We start from the raw sequence: 15,708 nt of genomic DNA, 5'->3' as shown, positions 1-15,708 counted from the left end.
AAACTGTCGGGACGTGTAACTTTTTATTTTGGGTTGAAGAGGCCCAACTGCACACGAGCGTCAGATGCGCGTTGACAGGCGGCCGCTGGCACGCGGCGGAAGGGGCACAAAGGAGGAGGAAGGGGGAGAGACATGGCTGCCCGGGCCCGGCCCTCACCGGGGCTCCACTCGGCCCCTGGCGCACAGTACGGCCACGGTGCAGCTTTTCTCTCCTCGGGACCGATAAACACAATCTTTCTGTCAAGTCTCAGCACAGGTTTCCAGACTCTCGTGGAGAGAGAGGGTGTTAAACAACAGTCTGTAGAAAACGGAGACTTTCTGACCTGCCTGCCCCCTCCCGCCCCGAAGAAGAGCATGCCGCCGGAACCATGCCAGGGCTGCAGCAGCAGAGACACCACCACCTCATCGATACTCCATTATCTCCACCCGAGGATGGGTGGCACAGAGTTTATGTTCCAAGTTACTTCCTAAAGTTAAGATGTTTCTTTACTGAAAAAGGTCACTGTGGTGACTCCTGTACTGAAACTGAGACGGATCCTTGGTGGGCTCACTGCCACCTTCAAATACATAAGAAAAACAAAACCCAATTCACTAAGTTAGTAGCGGCAAAATCCCCAGAAAGAAAAAATAAAATTTACATCTCTATCCCATCGTGTTGCCAGACTGTTGGTTGTGTTCCATTTACACCATGACTAACCAGGTCCATTTTAAAAACAAGAACGTAACCATGAAATAAATAGATGTTGATGCTAGTGGGATTTCAGGGGTGTTATAACTCATCGTTTTTCCTGCTTTCTCCTCCAGCTTCTGTCTTCTCTTTTTTGGACCCTGAGTAATATGAAGTAAACTCAGTTACACACTGTAACAGTTTTTACAGCACATGAAGCAGCGCTGACAGCCCCTGACGTTCATTCAGTTTTCCACCAAACTCCCCATCCATGGTTGGGAAGTCAGGGGAACACTTTGAGGACTGGTACTCGACCCAAGAGCTGAAGACGTTGCTGTCCTCATGACGGGACTGGCAGAATAAACACTCCCTGCACATCAGCCCCTTAAGGCAGCCAGGCTTACAGCTACAGGACTGGCTATAAACCGCAGGGACGGAGGCACAAAAGCAATGGCTGAGGCAGGAGGCAGAGGTATGTTACAACTTCACACAGAACAGTGAAAGCGTAGGAACAACGAGGAACCAAAAGTTGTGCCTTCCTCTTCGCAAAATTAACAACTGCTTTGCAATCAGGGGTTCTACCATCTTACCACCTTGTACAGCTAAAGAGATGGAAAGAGGCACACGGACAGTTGCACTTGGAGCTACCAAGTTCCAGACCGCTACACAAACATACACTCACCCAAGTCTGATCCAGGCTCATCATCTGTTGCTACCTTCTCAGCTGTAGGAGGCTCCTTGGCTGGACCGATATCCTCAGGTTTGTCTATGTTCAAAGCAGAAAGAAACAGCACAAAGGTTAAGGGAGAATGCACAGGAGATCAGGCACAGGTGACTAGCGGTGAGGTTTGCAAACAAGCCAGCTGTGGTGCCGCAGCAGGACTAGGGTAATTCACTCTCACTGTGGCTCTCTATACCACTCAGAGAAGCACCACAGAACTGCTTATTTCTCGCCGTCTCTGTGTGCCAGGCTTGATGTCCCTAGAAGCCCTGGCAATTCACTGGTTGCACAGGCAAGTCACCTGTGGAGCTGTGACTATAAGCAGGAGCTCTTCCTCAGGCCAGAGGAACCAGCAGGGAACTCTGCTGACAAACAGCAGTTGAGATTCAAAAGGACCAGGGCACTCAGAACCTGAGGATCTTAAATAAGTTCAGAAAATTGAAGTCCAGGTGTCCCAAGAGATTTTTTTTTTTTTTTCCTGGGGCCATCTAAGCCACAAACCTTTCTCGTCAATAGCTCATTCTGTTCCTTGATACTGGACATGACCTTGAATACTTGCTCTGGACATCCAGAATGGAACTCATGGCTTATCTTTCTTCTGAGGCAGCCGCTGACCAGACAGATACTAACCACCCCAGGAAGTTTATAAATACCTTGTGTTCCTTCATAGAAAGAAACAAACAAACGGTTGGGGGAAAAGGACACCGCCACACCTAGATTCTCCCAGCTGTCTTTGCAAACTAGGAGGAGGATCACTTGATCCTATTTTCTTCACTTATTAAGCTCCCTTTCACTCAAGGCAGAGAGATACAGGTGTCTTACACGTGGTGATTTTATACCAGGAGTTACATACACGCTCCCCACCTGCTCCTTACCTTCTTGTTTCCCCTCCGTGGGAGGGATAGTGTTCTCGGTCTCAGTGGTTACTGTAGCATTCTTGCCTGACTCTGGTTTTGTGGTGTTCTTCTCCTTTTTGGGTTTGGGTTTTGCAAACTTGGCCTTGTTCAGAAGATACTGCACTTCCCTGTCCAGGGCTGCTATCTTGAGTTCTATGTCTTTGGACAGCAGGATGGGTTTCTCTGTAGGAGAAAGCTTGTTCTGCTCAGCCACTGTCTCATTTTTCCATGTCTGTGGGATGGGAGGGAAGAGGTGCTTTTTGGTTCCAGGAACCACTGTACTTCATGGTATCTCAAAGTCACCACTCCTGGGCCTTCTAGCTTACTCAGGACAACGCTGCTCCCTGCTACATTTCCACCAGCTTCTTAATTATCCAGATATAGACCAAAACAAAGAAACAGAACCCTCCAAACCTGGTGCCTGCTTTTAAAAACTGCAGCCAGATTACTGGGCTACACCACCACTGCTGGAGACAACTGTCCACATGCAACACAAGAACCATTATCCTCCCAAAGCAGTCTGAGGTCAGGCTGGGCATTAGAAAGCACTGAAATCCTGCAGAGGTTTGCAGGTGAGACAGAAACAAGACATGCACACTCGTGAAATTACACGACCTATTACTTTGGAGAGGAAGCACAACCCAAACTGCCACCCCCACCCTTCCCCGGGATCATTCGATCCTTTATTACCATTGTTTCATTGATGGCTTTTTCCAGTGTGCTCAGTTCCACTTCTGTGAATATCTGGTCAGACTCTGGAATCATTCGGGCTCCCCTTAAAGATAAGGAGAAAGTTTATTTCCCTTAAACTAACCAGACTGTACCCTGGCAACTCAGTGGTTACAGCTCCAGTAATCATAACTAGCCACTGTGCATACCAACCAGTTAGTACATTTTACATTTATGCCTCTTGCATCTGCAGGAAACAGAGCCCTAAATCAATCTCCGGATGCTAAGAATGGAATACAGAGCCAGCAAATGCAGCTATCACAAGATTAGAAAAAACAGGGAAGATGATAGAAAAAAAAACCCAAGCCCAATAGGACCCCGAGGGAAAAATCTGCTTGCAAATGGTGCATCCAGGATCAGACAGTTCCTGTCCCCCCAGTTGAAACAGAGCTTGCATGCCGCTGTTATCAAGTTCTGCAGAACTGAGCACTAGTAAGCAGGGTTTTGGTCGTCTTTTCTCAAGAAGCACTAGCGACTTCCAGACCACACGCTCATGTTCTTTTGGCATCCCTTACATTATCAGCTGCACGACTCTCCTTCCCAACAGCTTGCTCTTACTTGAGAAAGATGGTGGAGTGGTTGAGCAGACTTTCCAGAGCAGCCAGGCGTTCTGGCCACTTTCTTCTTTCCTCGACACGGAAGAAGAGGTTCCTACAAAGCTTTTTCAGCTCCGAAAGCTTGTCTTTCAGCTCCTGCAAATGGGGAAAAGGAGACTATTAGTTTGCCCACTGTCTAACATCGTAAACCTCAGAAGTTAAAACTGCAGTTTTTGTCATTCTATCAAATATTCAATACAGTAAAAAAAGCCACATGACTAAGCTTTATGTGGAATCAGGTTACTGCTGAAGCTATTGGAGATGCATCCATGGCTGGAAGAACTCGCTATTTTGCTTCGCGCATAACGCACTGAGCAAAAAGCTTCCAAGAACCAGATGACAAAGGATCAAGACAGATGAATACTCTGTCAGCCTGTACGGTCACTTCCATGTCACTGACAGCAGACCGGCATCCTGACTACATGCAGCAATACCTTAGTTGCGGCTGCATAGCCCTCCTCCTCCATCCAGCTGGAAGCCTCACTCAGCTTTCTGGAAATTTCTTCTCTCTGCTCCTCTGTTGAGACAAACTGATACTCCTCTTGGTAAAGCTTGTCCTGAAAAGAACAAAGCAAGCACTCCTGTCAAATACCACTGAGCGTGGCAGCATAAAACAACCGGGTCACCCAATGGCAACTGGGCTGGCCTGTGAACTCTCGGGGTGCTGCCTGCACCTGCCTGGCCAGAAGATTTTCATTCAACCCTCCCAAACCCGGGCTTCTGCTCCTGGCATTACCAGGAGCGCGATGGCAATACACCAGGTATATAGACATATGCCCACAGCAGGTATCTGATCGTAAAGCTGCAACCGCCATAATTTCACACGCACTTATCATCGCTTGCCTCTTCTGCACAGCAGTTCTTGAGAAGCTGTTGCTTCTTTACAACCTCAGTGCAATTGTTCCAAAACACACAGGCAAGTGCACATAAAGGATACTGGAAACCCAAAGTTTAAGGTGTTAAGACACGGTGAATGAAAGCGCTCATTTTGTATCAAGGAAACCTCCCAAGTGCACATGGGCTCGGGAAGCCTAATGGTAGCAGAAAAAGCAACCAAAAGGCAAAAGCTGGGCTCTTCAAATCAGCTTCCCCCACTCGAACAACTCCCCTGCATTCAGATCAGCCAAGCTGCACGAGACACTTCTACCTGCTCTGCAGGTATTCTCATTTCTTTATATCCCTCTCTTACCTGGGTCTCAAAGATGAATGACTCCAAGCTGTTGGCTGATTTTTCTCTTTCCTGTTTCTCTAGATCTCTGACCGTCAAGTCTTGGAGTCTAATATGCCAAGAGAACAGAAATCAAAGGGTAGCAAGTGCCGCTAGATGAGCACCACATCATATACATCAGTTTCTGAGGACAGCAGCGCTCCGTGAGCTACCACAGTTCCAAAGCAATTCACTTCCTTCATCTAGAGCTTTAACCTAGCAGAGCCATTTCAAACATACTTTTTCATCGAGCTCTTCAGTTCGTCCTCCAGCAGGTCAGCCACATCATTTACATCCAGCTCCATGGTGATCTCGTGGACAAGCTTCTGCTTCTTGGGTGCTTTGATCTTCTTCTCTTCCTCCGTTTTGCTAACTGAGCTCTCACTGGAACTTTTGGACGGTTCTTCCTCTTTTGCAGTTTCTCTGTTGTCTTTGGGATCCTGGAACAGACAAAGTACATTCTCAGGCAAGGGAACAGGTTTGCAGATTTTACAACTTTTTTTTCCCAAGGCAGGGCACTAACAGGGAAACAAGAATTCCATTGAGGAAATTCCACTTCTCAGACATTGAAATCACAGTCCCATTCCCTCAATCTGCTGCTCACCTGAGACTCTAATTTCTCGCCTTCTTCCTTTTTCTGGGACTCTGCTTTTGGAGGGGCGGTTTCTGCCTGACCTGCAGATTGCTGTTTCTCTTCTCCCCGCTCTTCACCGGCATCTTCCGCGCTGCTTTTCTGGTCTTGTTTCTCCCCCTGCTCTTCTTTACCTGTTTCTGCTAGGCTCTCTTCTTCTTCCTGGTCATCACAGGCAAGTAAAGGGGAAAGAAAATAGTGTCTTTAATGTAGAAATTCCATGCAAATATTTCACAGAACAGATAATTCTCTGCAAAAAACATATGTATGAAAAATCACAGTCACTCACAGTGACTGCAGCCAGGGACCATGCTGAGCTAGGATATTAATTAAGAGTCCCTTCAGTGCAGGACACGACTGACAAGGAGCTTTCATGTCACTAGAAAGAAAACCTAATCACTACTGCCAGCGTAACGGCAGCTGTGCCTATACAGCCCGGGAGAAAGCAAGGAGACCGCTAGACACTCGCACAGACAACACACAGGCAGAAGCCTGTCCATCCAGCTCCAGGACAATTTAGGAACGAGACTTCCCCAGAAACAAGTCCTGTAACATTAGTCCACCACTGCTGGACTTGCCAGCACAAGAGCACAATTTTCTTTAAACACACGCCACATAAAGCTCAAGGGGAACATAGCACTTCTTGAAAATATTTAAAATCCTGACATGCTGCCAGACACCTTTAATTTGCTCACGTGAATCACTGCCTCTTCAGCACCCACATCAAGACCAAGGGGCTCCCTCCCACTAGCAATCACCCTGGGGCTCACCTGAACTGAGTCTGTCAGGTTCTCTCCAGCCTCTGGCGTAGGGCCACCGCCCCCAAACAGGCTTGAGATGGTGTTTCCAAGTTCTGTCGGTGGAAGACAAAAAAATCCAGAATATTACACACCCAAAAGGAGGAAGAAAGTCATCTTAGGCTCTCAGTTCTTCCCCTCACAACCACAATGATGACCAAGGAGCTCCCTTGGCAGTGTAGGTTAGCTACATACACTTCAGAAACTCCTCCCTCCCTGACCTCACTTTGTGTTTTTGTGTGCACAGACAAGTGGGGCCTCTACCTCTGCTGGGAATGTGGCGTGAAACTTGTCGCTTCAACTAAAAAGCTTCAGGCTCCAACCTGTGGCTGCATTAGCCATCCCTGCCGCTCCCCTTCACCTCCCAACACATGTGTTTCCAACTCCTCTCTATAGGGAAGTCTGTGCTCTAAAACCTGAGCAATGCAAAGCACAGATCAGGGCGTCGCAAGCCCAGCAGCGAGAAGGGAGAATGCTGTGGATGGGGGACTCCCCTTCAGGACAGACCTCCTGAAATTAGCAGCTGTGGCCAAACAAAGAGGAAGCAACTGCTATTTTTCACGCTGCAATGTGTGCCATAGTAACCCTAGGAGCGTATGACATTTCAGAGCTCCAGGCAGCACCTAGACACCACTGGCAAAAGGGCTTTTAGGTATTTTGGAGCTGTGTACACAATCGGAGGCTATGGCTAACCGTTTAATCTCCACGTCCCAAAACCACAGTGCCTTCTCTGCTCAAAGCAATGACATGCTTTAGTTATCCCGGCTACCACAGGTAAAACACAAGTCAGTATGAATATCAAAGTTCAGCATTTACTTGTCAGCGTTGACTCCTCTTCCAGCTTGTCTTCCACCAAGGTCTCGAACACAGATTCCACCTTGGAGAGAGGGGCACAGAATTAGCGGTAAGCAAGAACCAGAGAGAGGGACAGAACTGGAAAATACACAGGGTGACAAACATCCCAACAGGGTGGTGCTTACCCGGTCAAGACTTAGAACTCCACTCTCATCCATGTTGAAGTGAGCTTTGATGCCTTTGGATTCATAATCCGAGTGCTTCTTGAAACTGTCCCCAACTCCCTTTAGCCTCACGGTGGTAAGATTGAGAGAACCAAAGATCCTGACGACGCAGAGACAAAAGCAGAGAGAAAACTTAAGATAACAACACTGCATAACATCTAACCACTTCTCACAGTCACGTTTGCAGCAACAGACCATGCACAAAGCAAGGAAACAGCACAGCTCCATTTGCTAAAGCGCACACGACTCTGAGAACAGATCTCAAATACGCGCTGGTGGGCAAGCAGATTCCTAAACCTGTCTGCCAGTACAATCTTCCAGCTAGGCATACTGCACTGCCATGGAGCTGCGTACTCAGGTGCTCGCCTCAACTCACCGCATGTCATCCTGGTTCAGGAAAGACAGATCCCCATAGTTGACATAGAACTCAAAGTCATCTGTGTAGCGGTTGAAAGTGATAACTTTGCGCTGTGGATAGGGCGCCATGCGCTGGAACAAAATCCTCTTGTTATGCTTTAAACTCTTGGATTTATCATCCTCCTCAACTTCACGGGTAAACTCCACCTGCATCACAAACACAAAATACAACTCGGCAACTGCAAACTTCCTCTATGGCATCTTATGTCGGAGGTTCCCACAGCGTGTGGCTGTTCCACCTCATGCAAAAGTCAGGGGACAGGCACGTATTTCTCAACAGATGTTTCTATAAGCCTTCTTGGAAACAGCACTTCTACAGTCGAGCTGACTTTCTTCTGCTTTCTTTATTAGATTGGCAGAAAGATGTCTGTAACTTCCTTACTCCAAGGAATCCAACAGGTCACCTGGAACATTTCCCCCAGCACAGCCCCATTTGCCCACACCTTGCACAAGAAAAAGCAAGCCAAGGGTTACCTGGATAGGGAACACAGCAGCATCCCGAACAACGAAAGCCTTCACCTTAAAGGCTTTGCTCAGAGCAGCGGCCTGGTAGACTGCACCCATGGCAGCAGCCTCATCGGCATTGATGTTCTTGCCCAGTTCTTCTCTATGAAGTGAAAAGCAACAGACATCAGCTTTGCAGCCACTGCCACGAACAGCAACTTGTCAACGGGAGACAGACTGAAGGGGGCCTCACATACTCACTTGCCCACAGCTTTCAGCAAAACCTCCTGCACTTTGGGGACCCGTGTGGCACCGCCAACTAGAATCACCTGGTCAATTCCATCCTAGGGATTGGAAACAGTCACCTTGTCTTGAGAAAGCAATTTTGGAAAGCTAAGTTCAGGGCTTCCTTACGCTACCTCCCCAGTCACCAGCTCCGACTTGGTGCTTGGGGACTACCCAGGCTACGTCCTGCCGTCCCAGTGCACATCATTGCCCGACAGATCTCAGAGAGGCTGACACAAGCCATGCCAACATGAGGAACCTGGAGCCAGGTCTGCCAAACAGCGGCAACATGACCGCTGCTTCAAGTCACCTGAAATGTGGGACTTGGTTTGAAATTAGGCAGACTACAGTTTAATGCCAGAGGAGCCAGTGACTCGGGCAGCAAGAGGAACCAGGCAAGAGGAAACCCAGACTCTGAGAGGCGACCCAGTGTCTTGCATTGAATACCAGAGCCAGAAGATGCTCAAGAGTGTCCTGGCACCCTGCAAAGTGAGCATTTAACAAGGCAGTAAGTCTCTCCAAAGGACTGCATCCTGTTTGGTCCAACTGCAGTCCCCAACGGGGCTTCTAAAGGGAGCATTCAAAGGAGAAGCCTGAACAGCAATAATTCTGTTTCCAGGCACTTTGAGTTAAAACTTCAGAAAGAGAGACCAGAACCAGCATCCAAGACAAAAAAAGGGAAGATCAGCATTTCAAACCTGCAGCCCGAGAGTAAAGTTTTTTAACAGAAAGAAACACTTACTCTGAGTCCTTTGTTTCTGGTGCATAGCGCAGGGAGCCATGACTGACTCCTGGCTTGACACCACAGCAAGCAACCTCACTGCAGCAGCTACACCGCTCTATCGCAATAGCTGGCATGTGTACCTCTCAGCAGTGCTGGTAACACAACCACTGACCTTTGACCGTGACACGACAGCAGCTCCGTACATAGACACTTCAGGCTTGTTAACGCATTCCTAAACCTACCAGGTTCATCTCCGCGCTGCTCAGAGCCTGCTGCACAGGTCCTGGGACTCGCTGGAACAAGTCAGAGCACAAATCCTCAAATTCCTGCCTTGAGACCTTGGCCTTGAAGTCGATGTCATCTAGTAGCCCCTCAATCTGTACAGAAAAAAAAACAGCCCAAATGAAATTATCCATGGAGCATTCTCTGAGCAAAATCTTTGCCCGACTTGCTCAGCGCGCAAAAAGTTCCAGCTTCCTTAATGCATCAAGGACCTGACTGCATTCACCCGAACCCTGCCACTGCTTACGTGCTGAGGGGCTGGAATGTGGATATAACAGACAGGTGCTCTCAGGGAAAGTCCACTTACCAAACTTCATGCAACTAACTCTCAACCAATCCACTCATTTAATCACCAGTGGTACTAAGTGGGCACAAGCCGAGCAGAACCACCAGTGCCACCACCACCACCCCTGAAACTCCAGGAGCAACGCTCCTCAGCGCACCGATGCTGCAGAGGGAAAGCGTTCCTTTATGCCCGCCCTTAATCCACCCCACCCTCAATCCTAAAATAGCTGGAAAGCCTGTGACAGAAGGTCATACCTGTGCCATGTGGTCAGCATTCGCGCTCAGGACAGTTTTCAGGCGGTTGGCCTCCTTCAGTAGTTTGGCCATGGCCCGGGGATTCTTTCGGACGTCTTTTGAAGGGTGCTGACCATTAAAGAGTTTCGCCAAATAGTCTCGGAGACGAAGCTCCATCTCTAAACCTCCAAGAGTACGGTCAAACCTGGGCAAAAGAACAAACGGAGATGTAACAACTCAAACTGAGTTGAAATACAAACTTCGTGTATTACTTCGCAAATATGCAGAGCAGCAAGTGGTCAAAAGCAGCTGCACTACTATCAGCTGTGATTGACTGTGAAAGAACAATGGGTGTTCCAAAACTAACGCATTATAATGAAACAAAGAAAGGAAAGATTCACCACCACACTAGCCTTTGAGCAGGAAACTTCATTATATTTACGGTAAAGGCTTTGTTGCCAAGCACGCCAAACGGCTGAGAATCTAAAGGATAGCCGTCTCATGTCCCAGGTATTTTCTTGGACACAGCAGTGTAAACATTTTGCAATTAAAATTGCTGGGCTGGCACGCCACAGCACCCCCCTCCTTATTCCGCAAACACACCACGTTTTCATTCCTCTCTGGGAGGATATTCTGCTTTTTCAAACGGACACACTCTACCTCCGTAAGATTACAGGAAGCAGATTTGCGCTAAAATGGCTTGAGGCTATAAAAAAAGCAAGCCTGAAGCAAATTAAGTATACTGGTTGCCTCCCGGGCTCCTGGAAGTTCTCTGCACAACACAGCGACACCAGAATTATTACTAACTGGAGCCCTCTCGCTCCAAACGTTTCCCACTCTGCCATCCAAATTACTGTGCTGAAGCCTCACCGCAAAATCCCACGTTTAGAAGAGACTGTGAAACAAATGGTTTCTTTCCTGAGACCTGCGGGTTTTGTGCAACTTGTGTTGAATTCTTACCCAATGCCCTGGATCTGCAATTGAGGTTGGGTTCCCGAGTCCTTAGTTTTCACTGTCTGATACGTAACAATAGTACAAACAGTGCTTCCTGCTCCCATGTCGTAAAACATGATATTCTGAAAAGAGAAGCTGGGACAGTGAAGCAGAAACACCTGGATATCCCCCACGAATAAGGAAAGAACCCACTACTGTCCGAGCTTGGTACAGGTCAAGACCGTCTGCTCCCTAGCCTGGCTTCATACCATAATGACAGGACTCGTACTTTGGTCAAACACAGGAGGTGTTCGGGTCACGCTTGACACAAGCGGACAAGAAAACTTTTTTCACCCATTTCATAGATCAGAAAACAAAGCTGTGTGCTTTAAAAGTTACTTCAACCTCAGGAAAATCAAGTATTTCAGAGTTGGTCTTCTAGTACCTTAGAAAATCGCTAATGTTATTCCCCCCCCCGAGTTGATGGGCAAGGAATAAGCACAGGCTTACAAAATAGGAACTCCCAGCCACCTGCCCTCGCTCCAGAAGCTTTCAGGCTTCACCACATAGTCACACAGGGTTTCCTCTCTTCCCCTTGTTGATGAACATGCAAAACCAGAGGAGACCGGTTAACTAGCAGAGTCCGCTTCCTCACAGTTAAGTCCTTTTGATTTTACCTGTAGCACTTTCTCCCCCGCATGCAGGCACTTGCACAGGACTCTCCACATCTCCCAGCTGCACCTACCTGCGCGGTGGCATTGATGTCTTTCCTCCGAAAAACTCCGTAGTTCAAGGCTACGGCAGTGTTGTCATTGATCAGCTGCAGCACCTTTAAGTCGGCCATGCGAGCGGCGTGCAGAACTGCCCTCCTCTCCGCCTGGTTGAAGTAGGCAGGAACAGTGATCACCGCGTCCTTGATGGGCTGCTCTGAAAGAGTTGCAGGGAATGTGTTTTCACATCAGTGTAGCCACATGCAAAGACTCATTATAACAGGGTGATGGTGGCCAAGCCAGAGAATCCAAGGTAAAGACTCGTACGGCAATCCTGAAGCGGCATCAGCAGCCAGGATCATTAGGGGTGAATCTATCTGTGTCCTGTTGAAACCAAGCAGTGTTTGCAGGTTCTCGCAGAGCCACGTGTCTACTGACCTCTCACACGTCAGGACACTCTCACATGCTCTGGGATGCCTTAGATTTCAACAAACGTTATCTTCACAGAGACTGACTTTATCACCGGATTACGTTCACTCTCCAGAGCAAAAAGCCTTTGGACTGGCTTTAGCATGACTAATCAAACAGCACACAGCCTCCTCGTAAATCAAACACGGCCAGGAAATTCACCTCATTTTCATTACTGTGGTATTTCACTAGCAACACAGCATGGAAAATGCACGACAGTCTCTTATCTGGTAGCAAGTTTCACAGCAGAGGGCAGGTTTTGCTCTTTAATTGTAGTTCAGCTTCAGCCAGACCAGTTACAACACAGACTTCAATAGAGCTGCTTCCATCTTCCCCTACAGTTACCTGCCAACGTGCCTCTGCTCTAGTCAGACATGTGAGTGAGAAAACCTTTCTCCAGAGGTTGCCAGTAAGGCTTCTTCACTGCAAGGTCGGGTGGGATCTGGGGTGCCTGCCCCTGAGAATAGGATTAAGACCCCAAACTCACATCATAATAGAAATAAATGAGGGCTTGATAACTGCTAAGTCTTGCTTAAAGCCTACAGCTTAAGAGACCCAATGTCCTGTTTCTAAAAGTCTGCGGGCTTTCAAACACCTTCGGTCTCTACTCGAATCCTACAATATACAAACACACAGAGATTCCTTAAGAAACAGTTAAATCCTTCCAACCTGCAAATTCCTCAGCCAGACCACGTGAATAGTTCAGGACCATCCCCAGCATCTCCTCCGGAGAATACTGTATCGTTCTATGAGAAACAGACAGGAAAGAAAACTGCAGCAGCAACAACACAGGTTGGTAGCCAAAGTCTCTCCCGCAAAGAATCCAGAAGCAGCCACTTACTGGGACAGCTTGAAGATAACGGTTTGCCTTTTCTCATCCTTCACCAGTTCATGCTCTGGGAACCGGGACTGGTACAGCGCCACGTGGGGGTTATCGATACGCTTACCCAGCAGGTCCTGAAAGTATCTGAATGCCACCTTGGGGGTCCTTATGGACTGCAGAAAGGAAAAGCGCATCACCCAGCTGCATTTCTTCAGCTTAGCTGTTGTCAAACAAACCTCTCCCAAACTATGTGGCAAATAGCTCTCGTTATAGGGGTTAGGAGCACCAGACCAGTACACAAAGAGCCAGTAGGGAAAGCCAGTAACACACCAAGGAAATGAAAAGTACAGGACAAGAAATAAAACTTCCTAGCTCAGACATTTAGCACGAAGGACCCAGCAGAGGGAGCATATCTTCTGGGTACATGAACTGCAGATGGCACAATGAGAAAGAAGACCTCTTACCATTCCTAGTGCGCTATCACCAAAGAGCCGCTCGTTCTCCTTCAAAGAAACAGCCACGGGTGTTTTCCTTCGTGACTCCCTGTGTAGAAAGAGAGGAATAAAGCAGGCAAAACAGTTCAAGACAGAGTCCCTAGTGAAGAAGGGCCTCGTCTCCGTCTCCGTTTCAGAATGATCAAGGGAAGGGCCTCGTCTCCGTCTCCGTTTCAGAATGATCAAGGGAAGGTCCTGCGATACCACCTGCGGAGAGGAAGGCCAGACTCCCTTCCTCCGAAGGGCTGCAATAGCAGCACCTCCCTTCAGAACTTTCATACCGCCCAGTGATCCTCACGACACAGGCAAATGACGGACTTTACTGAAACGTGGAAATACATCTCTCAAATTCACAGTCGAAGCTGTGGTGGCAGACTGTTATTTTTCCCATAATGCAAGAGAACTCAGCAAGAGGTGGCTCATTTCTGCTCCAATGCACGCATTAGCACACCAAGATGAGTATTTCACTACTATAACTATGAAATGGCTTATAGATGTCCACTAAGCTCAGCGCATGCTACTCGCTTCCAAATGCCTCAGACCACGTTATCAATTCTCTAATGTAAGGCTAAAAGAAAATGACTTGCCATGAAGAAAAAAGGCTCATGAGCAGCTTTCTGGAACGTGCTGCTTTGCGCTTAGACAAGACTTGCTTTATTTTAACTTCCCTCCACCAGCAAGCAAAGCGAGACAGTTCCCGCATTCTGTCAACGACTGCCAAGTTTCAGGGAGCTGAGGGAAAAAAAATCCATTCATTATCTCTCAGTCTAGACTCCCAAAAAACAATGATGTTCCTGACTGTACATCCTCTCTCAGGCACAGGTTTTTCATTCAGTGTCTTGGGGATGGGTTGCAGCAGCAGCAGCCAAGTGAAAGGAGAGCTTTCTTTGCTTCACAACCGAGCGTGGGTTCTGAACAGCTACAGCAACACAAACCCGCCTCTGGGCTCCCTTATGGAGAACTGAAAATCTGGCTTCTTAACTGGACAGGCAAGAAAACAATACTACGCCCTTACACATTTGAACCACAACATATCTGCTCCTCTGCTCTGCTCTGGGGAGACCCCCTGCAGTGCTGCCTCCAGCTCGGGGGGTCCCAACAGCAGAAGGACACGGAGCTGGTAGAGCAGGGCCAGAGGAAGCCCCGGAGATGCTGCCAGGGCTGGAGCCACTCTGCTGGGAGGGCAGGCTGGGAGAGTTGGGGGGGGTCAGCCTGGAGAAGAGAAGGCTCCGGGGAGCCCTCAGAGCCCCTTCCAGTCCTTAATGGGCTCCAGGAGCGCTGGGGAGGGACTCTTGATCAGGGAGGGGAGTGACGGGACAAGGCAGAATAGTTTGACGCTGAAAGAGGGGAGACTGAGATGAAATCTGAGGAAGAAATTCTTGACTGTGAGGGGGGTGAGCCCCTGGCCCAGGTTGCCCAGAAAAGCTGTGGCTGCTCCATCTCTGGAGGTGTTCAAGGCCGGGTTGGATGAAGCTTTGAGCAAGGAGGGGGTGAACTGGATGGTTTTTAAGGTCCCTTCCGACACAAACGGTTCCATGATATCCTTAAGGACGCAGGCGTTCGGCTGATTGCTGAACCCCCCCCCGGTGCAGCCCAGCCCCCGAGGGAAGGTGAAGCGCTGCCCTGACCGGCCCGCGGGAGGAGACCCGTTAGAGAACCGGGACTCGAGGAGGCCGCCTTCCCCTCGCCGCGGAGGAACGGCCTTAACGGAGCCCCGACCACCCCGGAGCGCTGTGCTGCCCGAGCCCCGGCGCGGCGGCCCGCAGCCCCCAGGCTCCCCCCTCCCGGGGGTGGGCCCCGGAGGCGGCCGCTTCCTTACTTGTTGAGGACGATCTCCATGGGCACCCCGGGCTTCACGATGGCGATCTTCATCGACTCGCTGCCCACGTCCACCGACATCACCGCCACCGCCTCTGCGGCACAAAAATCCCTCCGGTAAGACCCCGCGCCGCAGCACACCGAGCCCCATCCCGGCACCGGCCGGCCCGGAGAACGCGGCCCGCCCGCTCCCCCCGGCCCAGGAGCCGCCCGTACCTGCGGCGGGCAGGCGGCAGGAGAGCAGCAGCCATCCCAGCGCCCAGCAGGCCACCCGCGCCATCCTCGCCGCCCTCCGGCCCCGGCCCCGGCCCCGGCGTCTCGCGCAACCGCCGGCCCGGACGCGGCGCACGCTCATTGGCGCGGCCCACCGGCCGCGCGGCGCCGCACGTCCTCATTGGGCCACGTCGGGGGAAGCCGGAAGTGGGCACGACGGGAGCTGCGACCCCATTGGCTAAGGGCGCCGGTGTGGGGCAAGGGGCGTGCGTAGTGGCGTTAGACGCACGCATGCGCGCGCAGCCGGAGGGCAAC

At 49.7% G+C, this 15,708-nt stretch overlaps 1 protein-coding gene across 1 annotated transcript; it reads right to left on the bottom strand.

Annotated features, from left to right (window-relative positions):
• Window positions 1–9: 9 nt before the first annotated feature.
• Window positions 10–15,477, bottom strand: HYOU1 (hypoxia up-regulated 1). The gene is made up of 24 exons (XM_082493843.1): window positions 15,397–15,477; window positions 15,182–15,275; window positions 13,333–13,411; window positions 12,887–13,041; window positions 12,715–12,791; window positions 11,613–11,794; window positions 10,895–11,010; window positions 9,956–10,139; window positions 9,376–9,510; window positions 8,386–8,468; window positions 8,155–8,287; window positions 7,640–7,827; window positions 7,225–7,363; window positions 7,061–7,121; window positions 6,218–6,300; window positions 5,421–5,609; window positions 5,057–5,256; window positions 4,799–4,886; window positions 4,044–4,166; window positions 3,572–3,705; window positions 2,975–3,059; window positions 2,264–2,516; window positions 1,350–1,433; window positions 10–828 (listed from the first exon to the last, which is right to left on the bottom strand). Exons 1-24 carry the CDS (start codon window positions 15,458–15,460, stop codon window positions 770–772), a joined length of 2,988 nt encoding a protein of 995 aa, XP_082349969.1. The 5' UTR covers window positions 15,461–15,477; the 3' UTR covers window positions 10–769.
• Window positions 15,478–15,708: the final 231 nt, after the last annotated feature.

Source organism: Vanellus vanellus, assembly GCF_965231255.1.
Source record: "Vanellus vanellus genome assembly, chromosome: 21".
In the NCBI taxonomy this organism is placed as follows: domain Eukaryota; kingdom Metazoa; phylum Chordata; class Aves; order Charadriiformes; family Charadriidae; genus Vanellus; species Vanellus vanellus.
This window is presented reverse-complemented; position numbering and strand designations above follow the sequence as displayed.

Bases quoted from the DNA above. Each gene is read 5' to 3' on its own strand.
- HYOU1 (XM_082493843.1), bottom strand. From the start codon at position 15,460: ATGGCGCGGGTGGCCTGCTGGGCGCTGGGATGGCTGCTGCTCTCCTGC. The intron at 13,042-13,332 runs GTAAGAGGTCTT...TCCTTTCTGCAG, and splicing joins GTGATAGCGCACTAGGAATG to TCCATAAGGACCCCCAAGGT. The intron at 1,434-2,263 runs GTAAGGAGCAGG...CTTTGAACATAG, and splicing joins CACGGAGGGGAAACAAGAAG to ACAAACCTGAGGATATCGGT.